The sequence below is a fragment of the Myotis brandtii genome, unplaced genomic scaffold (assembly GCF_000412655.1).
Source record: "Myotis brandtii unplaced genomic scaffold, ASM41265v1 scaffold982, whole genome shotgun sequence".
Classification (NCBI taxonomy): domain Eukaryota; kingdom Metazoa; phylum Chordata; class Mammalia; order Chiroptera; family Vespertilionidae; genus Myotis; species Myotis brandtii.
The window spans coordinates 940,138-949,569 of NW_005372084.1; the positions used below are offsets into that span (position 1 = coordinate 940,138).

Here is a 9,432-nt window from a genome sequence, read left to right on the forward strand (position 1 = left end):
GGGGCGCGCGGGCGCCGGCACCGCGAGGACCTTTGCGTGGAGGCGGCAACCTGGCGGACAGGGCAAGATTAGTCCGAGAGGAGGAGAAGCCGGAGGTGATGGCGGCGGACGTGGGGAGGGGGAGACGCTCGTCTGGCTGGCGCCACCCAGTCTGGGGTCACCTGGAAGGCTCCGGAGGGGACGTGCCGCACGGGCCTTGCGTCCTATTTGGGACCCGACCGCCCCGCCCCCCTGGCCCCCGAGAACCTCCCCTCATCCCTCAGGAACCTGCGGGGAGAGGCTGAGGCTGGCATGGAGAGCGCGGGTCACTTCCTCCTGTGCAGACCGGAAACCCGCTGTCACGGTTTCTCAGGAGGAGCGCTGCTCTTGGCCCCATTCCGCCCTCCCGCCGGCGAGAACGCCCTCCCTCCTGCCTGGTCCCTGGGTCGCAGGCCTGCGGCCACGCACAGGGAGGGGCCCCTGGAGAAAGACCCGTCCCCCGGGTCCGAGCCCGCATCTTAGTGAGGAGCTTCTTCCGGGTTCCGCGCCCAGGAGGGCGCCCCGCTGGCCTTTTGGTTTGCAGGGCAAGGTGATGGTTCTTACAGGTTATTAAGTGCGGGTCTTCAGCCTCCCCTGGAAGCTACGCCGATCCTCCCCTCCCTGCAGCTCAGTTCTCTCCCCAGCTGTTTTATTTTTCTTTTAAATATGGAACGAAAGCCGGAAGATTTGGTGTGCTAAGAGGGCTTTGATTTTTTAGCGTTGGACATATTCAGGAGGATAGCAGATGTCGAGAATGTTTGTTGGAAAAACTTTCTAAGTGAATTGAGGTAGTTTGGGACTTGGAAGAGAAAGAGATAGCAGCATTTGAAAATAATTTATATAAGTGTGTTTTATACTTAATATATATATGAAATATATATATATATATCCTAAGTTTAGCTTTATCGCTTGGAAAAGAGTAACCTTCAAAAGGTACCACACGGTTTCTTAAACTTTGTGTAATGAGGTGTGTACAAAGAATTGGATAGCATTTATTATTCTCTGTTTTATAATCATTCCCCATAGGTCATGATTAATATCTAGAATCCACTTAATCTAACTATAATAGTAAGATCCTTTTATTTGTAGTAATGAGTGTGACAAAATACAGAATCAAGCTTACTTCAGGTTACTTACACTGAAATGGCATAATTTCCTCATATTTTACCCTTTTGTTGTGGGAGACCTTTCAAAGGTTGGAAAAGACTGGGTTAAGAAATTTACTGAAATACTTTTGACTGTAGTAGGTCATTGTAAATCAACATTATCACCAGTTACTTATAATTTTTTAAATTTACTATGTGCTAGAAATACTGCTTTTTTATTCGGTTTTAGCTGTTATTTGTGCCTTCAGGTAACTAAAATTAAATATCTGGGTTGTCTTTAGTAAGAAGCCTCAGGCAGTGTGTTTTTTGTACTTAGTTTCAAGAGTTACTGTAAACTTACAAAGCAAAGCAAAATGTCCACCATTCAGTTTGAAATGTTAACCAGTGTTAACTTTATGCTTGATTTTTTTTTTCCTGCACCTCAAGGACATTGGCCTAATTTCTTTAGATGTTGATTTGTCTGAAATGGAAGGGATATGACAAACATTTAAGATCACAATTATTGGGTTTCAGAACTCACAGGGTCTTCCTTCATCAGTCACATGATCTGACCAATGATGTTCTGATTAATAAAACTGCATTCTAAATGCAAAGTTTTAAAAGGCAGGTTTTCTAATGCTGGTGCCTCAAGTAAGCAACAGAAGTGAATTTATCTTCATGTTCATTTTAGATGCTCTGTGGAAATTTTCAGTATGGATATTAATATTTTGGCACAAATGTCCAAGAAGTAACAGTGCTACAGGGATTTATGCGTGTCTGGTATAGGTCTGTGGCTCATAAGATTGCCAGTAGGTGTGTTGAAGTGACAAAGTATTAGAAAGAAGAAGAATACTATTGATATAGAATACTATGCAAAACAGAGTTTATTCTTATCTTATTAATCATTAATTATTGTATTATTTTTCCATACCATCAACTGTAGACCTACTTTAGCCCCACCATGTATAAATCCAAAGAAAATCGACAGTCATCTATGGAGCCTTCATGATTTTTTTTTTTTTTACAGGCTAACAAAAAATTGTGTGTTTCTCAGCTTTTTGCAATCCCAAAGACTTTTTTTTTTTCCAAAGACTTTTTTCTCTTGTTTTTAAACAGCTTTATTGAGGTATAATTGATAAATATTTAAAAACAACCTGCACATTTAATATATACAATTTGATGAATTTGGATATATGCATATGCCTGTGATACTATCACCATAATCAAAGTAGTAAACATATCTATCACCTCCAAAAGTTTATTTCCCCTTCTGTGTGTTTGTATGATTAAGAACGCTTGACGTCAGATCTACCCTTTTAACAAATGTTAAGTGCACAACACCTTGTTTTTAACTATAGGCACTATATTGTATAACAGATCTCTAGAATTTACTCATTTTGTTTAACTAAAACTTTACAACCATTGAACAACACCTCCCTAAAGACTTTTAAAATTATTTTCTCCAAAGAAAGAAAACTTTTTTTTTTTTACCTAAGAGATGCTATTGCTAAAGTATATCCTCCTTTCTGTAGTTTCTGATAAATCTAGCTTTTTAAGTCACTTACAGTTGTTTGACTTTATTTTAAAATGTCATTAGCAAATTTATTGTCTTAGTATATGAGAAGCATTAGTTGTTCTTTACTCTTCTGCAAATAAGAATTGACATTAATGTGAAGATGTCATGCATAAACTGTCATGGGCTTTAAAAATTATATTCTTATACATATAAAAACATAAAGGTGTGTTTACTTCTTTGATGAAATAAATATGAGATTAGCTTTTGGAAATGAGAATGGTATATGTTTAATTTAATGACGTATTGGTCTTTGTTAGGTGAAGATAAATTGGAGAGTCGACATGTTTTTGGTTGATTGGAAAATTGAATAGGGGAATTAATATATTAATATCCAGAGACTATGAGATTTATCTGTATAATTTTAAAGTGTGATTTGAAATATTATTTGGAGCATAGTACTTTATGATCCAAATGTTTTGCTTACATGGCCTATTTCCTTCTTTAGGACTTAGCTCAGCAAGCAAAAGAAAAACTGAACAAAGGAGAGGAAACCAACAAAGATACCTTTGGAAAATCTGAATGTGGCAAAATAAGAACAATGGATCTCAAGTTCAACAACTCCAGGAAATATATTTCTATAACTGTCCCGTCCAAAACCCAAACAATGTCACCACATATCAAGTCAATAGATGACATTGTAGTGCTTGGCATAAATCTTAGCAGATTTAACAAACTTACTCAGTTTTTCATATGCATTGCTGGAGTTTTTGTATTTTATCTCATTTATGGATATTTACAGGTAAAAATTAGTTATTTGTTTATGGTAATTATAACAAGTATGGTCAATAAGAGTACTTAAGAGTTTTGTTCAAGATATTTTCCTTTATAAGTTACTGGTTTATTCACAAATTTGAAGTTTTCAGTATAGTAGTAGAAGAGGGCCTCTTAAAAGTAAATCTGCTTCAGCAGAGGTCATGGTTTCAGAATTCAGTATTTTAAGAGGGAAAGAGAGCAAAGACAATCTTAAGAAATTAAAAGTATGAAAAAATTAAAATATTTAACAAAATATAGATAATGTAAGCATGTATTTGTTTTTAAAAGTGAATAATTCAAGTATTGATTGGTTTCTGGAACATAATTCTCCATTAAAATTTAATGATAGCACAAAAGCTGTATTCCAGTTCATTCTTCATTCTTGGAGCTTAATAATAGCAGGTCAATTTTGAAAAAAGTTTATATAGATGTTTTATATTTTTCCGAGGGTATCTCTTTGATTCTGTGATCCTTGAATCCTTTTGTTTTTTTTGAAACACCTATTGTATTTTCATTCTTGTTAGTTTCTTTTTCTATTCTAACTTTGGCAGAACCTTATTTTTTTACCTGTGCCAAACATTTCTAACATTTCCACAGTTTGTCTCACATTTGCATTGTGTTATGGCATAGGTGTATACATTTAGCCAGCAGTAAATTCCTGACCTTCAAAGACATGGGTTGGATGGGAGGATCTAGGCTAGTGTAAACAGAATTTTGAAATGGACTAATATTATTAATGGTTAGTTCATTAGTATTTTCAGCCATTACCAACTTTGATTTTTGTGCAACTCCCCAACATGAGAGAACCCTTTATAATTCAAGAAAAGGAGGGTGATGTGTTTTTTTCAAACACAGATATTTCTGATATGCTGTAGTATTAATCAGAGTGAGCTTAATCATTGTACTCTGACATTGTCTTAAAGATAAAATATAAATAAAGGTGATTTGTGACTATTCCTTAGCTTATAAAAATGCTATGAAGAGTATTAGTGTAAAACAAAAACATGAATTAAAATCTTAATTTTTATAATAACTGATTTTGCCACTACAAAATGCTATAAAAATTCAGATATCACAGTGAAGAACAATAAAAAATAGTAAATTTTATCAAATAAAAGCTAGAATTCTTGCTGAAAACATTTTTTTAAAAAAAATATCATTCTTACCAAATAGCTTGGGAGCAAAGTTAGTCATTGCCAAGGAAATGAATTAGAAATTTACTGTACAGATTTCATTATATATTAACGATCAGAGACTTTATAGCTAATGTGCAGTTTCTTTTAAAATTAAATAAATTGCTATAAATACGTTTGTAACACCATTATCATTGTGAAATTGGCGTTGCTACTAAATGACACAATTGCATATTAAAATAATTTAAAGAAAATGGTTGGAGTTTTGTACTGAAGTTAGCTATATATTTATATAATCTGAATGCCAAAATACTTAAGCTATTTTCATGTTTTATAGTTCATAAACCAGAAAAATCCTAAATACTTTGCAGACTTACTTAACATGAAATCTAAATTTGAGGAATTATGCTGTATCCTAAATGTACAAAGTCTAATTCAGAGTCTGTTTAGAAGCTATGTTTAGTTTTTCTTTGAAAGAAAATTTATACATAAATCTTACCTTTTTAAAATTCATTTAAAATACAGTTGAAACATATATTTGTGGGGGAAATCTGATATAGTAAAATAATTATTAGAACACCTCTTAATGACTTTTTAAGAATGTCTTTTAAAAAATTAATGCAAATAATACTTTATGGTACAACATTATGTTTAGGCAAAATAACCATTTCCTCACAAGAAGTTTTATATAATCTGTGGCACAAGTATTCAAAAAATTAACATTAAATTGATTTGAGCCCTAACTGGTTTGGCTCAGTGGATAGAGCGTCAGCCTGTGGACTCAAGGGTCCCAGGTTCAATTCCAGTCAAGGGCATGTACCTTGGTTGCGGGCACATCCCCAGTAGGGGGTGTGCAAGAGGCAGCTGATCGATGTTTCTCTCTCATCGATGTTAAATTGATTTGAACTGATTATAGTTTTATAGAAAAACAGACCTGAGATAATAGACTTCTAATGAAATATGCTTTTTAAATAGTAAATGAGCTCTTGAATCAGGTACCTTTCTCACTTTGGGGGCAACTCTTCTAATTTTGGTCTTTTAAAAAAAGAGAGAAAGAAAAGGTCCTGGCCGGGTAGCTCAGTTGGTTAAAGCATTGTCTCAATATGCCAAGGTTGTGGGTTTGATCCCTGGTGAGGATTTGGAGTCAGGTCAGCCAATGAATGCATAAATACGTGAAATAAGAAATCCATGTTCTCTCTTTCCCTTCCTCTCTCTCGCTGTAAAATCAATAAATTTAACAAGAGAAAGAGAGAAAAGCATACAATAATGTTACTTCATTGCTATCCCTAACCCTTTTAATTTTTCTCCTGGTTTTCATACCTGGACATCTAGTATCAGTTCTTTGGAAAGGCCTCCTAACTTCTCTAGTTGTACCTCTGAGAAGTGTCGTGATTTGAGTGTTTTTTAATAAATGTGTTTATTGGAATTTATTGTGAGGAAATTGGTTCTTTGTACTTAACAGTATTCATGTATCTTTTGACAGGAATTAATATTTTCAGTGGAGGGTTTTAAGCCCTATGGCTGGTACCTTACATTAGTTCAGTTTGCATTTTACTCCATATTTGGCCTAATAGAACTTCAGCTTATTCAGGACAAAAGAAGAAGGTATGTGGTTTGTTTTTATTTTTTGACAGTTAAGTTCACTAGTAGTAGTTAAATTTTGTTTTTTAGTCATTACAGAGTGTAATACATGAAATAAATGTAATAAAACATCTAATACCCAAGCATTTTTAGCAGTTTAATCAACTTATTAAAAATATTAAATATGATATTTTCATTATACATTGAAAAACGTAATCTCTAAGTGTAAGTTATCAAATAAAAATATAATTTAGGCTCAACATGTACATATATTTTGAAATGAGAAAGTATTCATATGTACATGTGTGTTTTTATAAATCTCACTGACATAGGTGTGATTACTGAAAGATTTACAGTGCTACTACATCAAAGTGGTGAATTGAAATACCAATACCTGTTTTTATAGTGGCTTTTAAAATGTATAGTTAGGTTTTGTTTTGTGAGATATATTTCACTTAACATTGTCATACTTGTAATGTCCAGTGGCTGAAATTGCATTCTTAGACATCAGAGAAATTTCATAATATTCCTTTTCATCAAAACCAAAGGAGCTTGTTTGACAATATGGGTTGTTTGTTTGTTTGTTTTGTTTTTGTTAATCCTCACCTGAGGATATTTTTCCATTGATTTTTAGGGAGAGTGGAAGAGAGAGGAAAAGACAGAGAGAAACATTGATGTGAGAGAAACACATCGATTGGTTGCCTCCTGCAGGAGCCCCACCAGGGCCCGGGCCAGGGAGGAGCCTGCAACCAAGGTACGTGCCCTTAACCGGGAGCCCAGGACACTTTGGTCCACAGGCCGATGCTCTATCCACTGAGCCAAACCGGCTGGGGCTGACAATATGTTTTAAATGGGCCATCTGGATTGTAGAAACATCTCCATATATTTTAATGGCATATAGAACAATATACAATAAAACCTTGCCTCTGATTATAATTAGAAGACGGTAAGGAAATTGAATATGTTTTTGGTAAGTGTGGTTATTCTGCCATATCAGAGCCTAATATGTAAATATTTCACATATAAGGCAGTTTAAAATGTAATAAGGCGCTCTGATACTGTACTGGTATTTTGTCTTCATTGATACAAATGTTTAATCCTTCAGTGAAAATAAAAAATTTTCACAGCTTTTTTCTTTCATAAATGTTTTTGATGTTTGTATGGAGATAACTATAAAATTTTAAATATTTTAATTTGTATCTTCAGTATTTCTTCATGGGTCTAATTTTACCTCTCAATCTCTCTATATTGCCAATAAATTATTATAGCAGTGATATTAAAAATGTTTGAATGAGGATATCTTCACTATTTTCATGCTCTGAAACTCTAAGATTTAGCCATAGGTGATAGAATAGAAAATAATTAAATATATATGTCAAGACTAATACATAAGGAACCCTCATGATTCATTACCTATTGCAAACTGCTGGACTTCTGTTGCTTCTAAAGTAAAAGAATCCAATACTGTCTCTATTAAATGAAAAACGACAAAGAAACTGCATCTCCTCAATGTTAAATTTTAAAAAGGTACACCTCCTTCTCAGCTACCCAAATGAGATGGAGAGTGAGCCCGAAGCCATGTTTATCCCAACCATTAAACCACATGATCATACATATTTAAAGGTAAGGTCATTTGTTTGATTTAAACAAAGTGAAGGGATTTGATAGAATAGATGTATAATAAATACAATTATGAATTGAAACCTTTTTATTCTACAGCCCATGAAAAACTTTTTATAGAAAGTCTTTGGAGGTCTGTTACAGTGAAAGTACGCCTAATCTCATATTTCTGAATTCATTTCTGAAAATAATTCATCTCTGAATTTATTTAACATGTTAAGCACCATTTCAGTCACTGGTGACTGACACTATACTTTCCATCCAAACCACGTCAGTCACTGTTGACTGACGATATACAGTTTAAAATAGTATGTTCTTCTATTAATAAATTTTAAATAATTTGGAGATCTTAAAAGATCTTAAATATTACTTGTTACCAAAAAAAAACAACTTAATGAATATTATTAAAACACGGTATACACAAAAATGGTTGTCCTGTGCAAGTTTCACAGAATGTTATAACTTGTTTTGTCAACTTTCTGGCAATATCTAATCCAAATCATGCTGCATTATCTTCATAGCATTTTTTACAATATCTTCGAACTTTAGACACTCTTCCAGTTTTTTGTTGCAGTTTGTGATGAGATATTTGAGGTATATTTACAGTACTGCTACTTGGAATTTCTTCATCCCGACAATTTGTTAGATGGACAGCTAATTTCTTCCGAAATTTTGTGATACTCATATTCTTCTTGCTAATATTTTTAAATAAGATATGAGCATTGAGAACAGCAGTATTTAATAGGAGCTCAAAGGCTAGCTTTTTATACCATTTCATGGGTTTTCGTAATTTGATCAGATACATCAACTGCTGCTTTTCCTGCATTATAATCCACAACAATTTTTGGTTTCAAGTAGTGACCTGATCTATTTTCAACATTCACCATCTCTGACGTATGTTTTGTTGAAAGAAGTAAGATGTTCCGCTTATCTTTCCATTTTAAACTGGTTATTCCTTTTTTGTTCTCTTTTGCTATAATTTCTCCCCGTTTTAGTTTCTTTGACGTTACTTCATGAGGATTTCCCCGTCGACTTGAACATAATGTTCCTACTAAATGAGTATTATTATCGAGTAATTTATATGCTAAATCTAAACTCGTGTACTAGTTGTCTGTGTACAACACGTGTCCCTTATTGAATACATCTTTACAAAGAGACATTACAACATTAGTTGGTGCCATATTTTCTTTTTCTAAACTTTTCCCTGCATATACACGAAAAGCATACGTGTACCCAGATCTGCAGGACAACTTAAATAATTTAATACCATATTTGTGGTGTTTTTGTTTTAAATAATGCCTAAATATTATGCGGCCACGAAATGGTATCAAAGATTCATCGATACATATAGCTTCAGATGGATCGTACTATTTTTTGAAATTTACTTCCATGTTATCTATTAGTTGTTTTATTTTGCATAAACGATTGGAAACATCTGTCTCCCTATTGTCTGAAAAATGCAGCATTCGTAATAATATTTCAAATCTATTTCTTTTTTTTTTTTAATTAAATCTTTATTGTTCAGATTATTACATTGGTTCCTCTTTTTTCCCACCATAACTCCCCTCCACCCAGTTCCCACCCCTCCCTCCGCCCTCACTCCCCACCCACTGTCCTCATCCATAGGTGCACGATTATTGTCCAATCTCTTCCCGCATCCCCCACA

The 9,432-nt window shown here is 34.2% G+C and overlaps 1 protein-coding gene across 1 annotated transcript in view; it reads left to right on the forward strand.

Moving 5' to 3' along the window:
• Positions 1–8: 8 nt before the first annotated feature.
• SLC35B3 (solute carrier family 35 (adenosine 3'-phospho 5'-phosphosulfate transporter), member B3) overlaps positions 9–9,432 on the forward strand; it is a gene marked incomplete at its 5' end in the record, with an annotated part of 30,055 nt that continues 20,631 nt past the window's right edge. The window contains 3 exons of the mRNA XM_005886397.2: positions 9–95; positions 3,125–3,418; positions 6,049–6,170. Of these exons, the coding sequence (XP_005886459.1) occupies positions 9–95; positions 3,125–3,418; positions 6,049–6,170 (503 nt within the window). The remainder of the gene's footprint in view (positions 96–3,124; positions 3,419–6,048; positions 6,171–9,432) is intronic.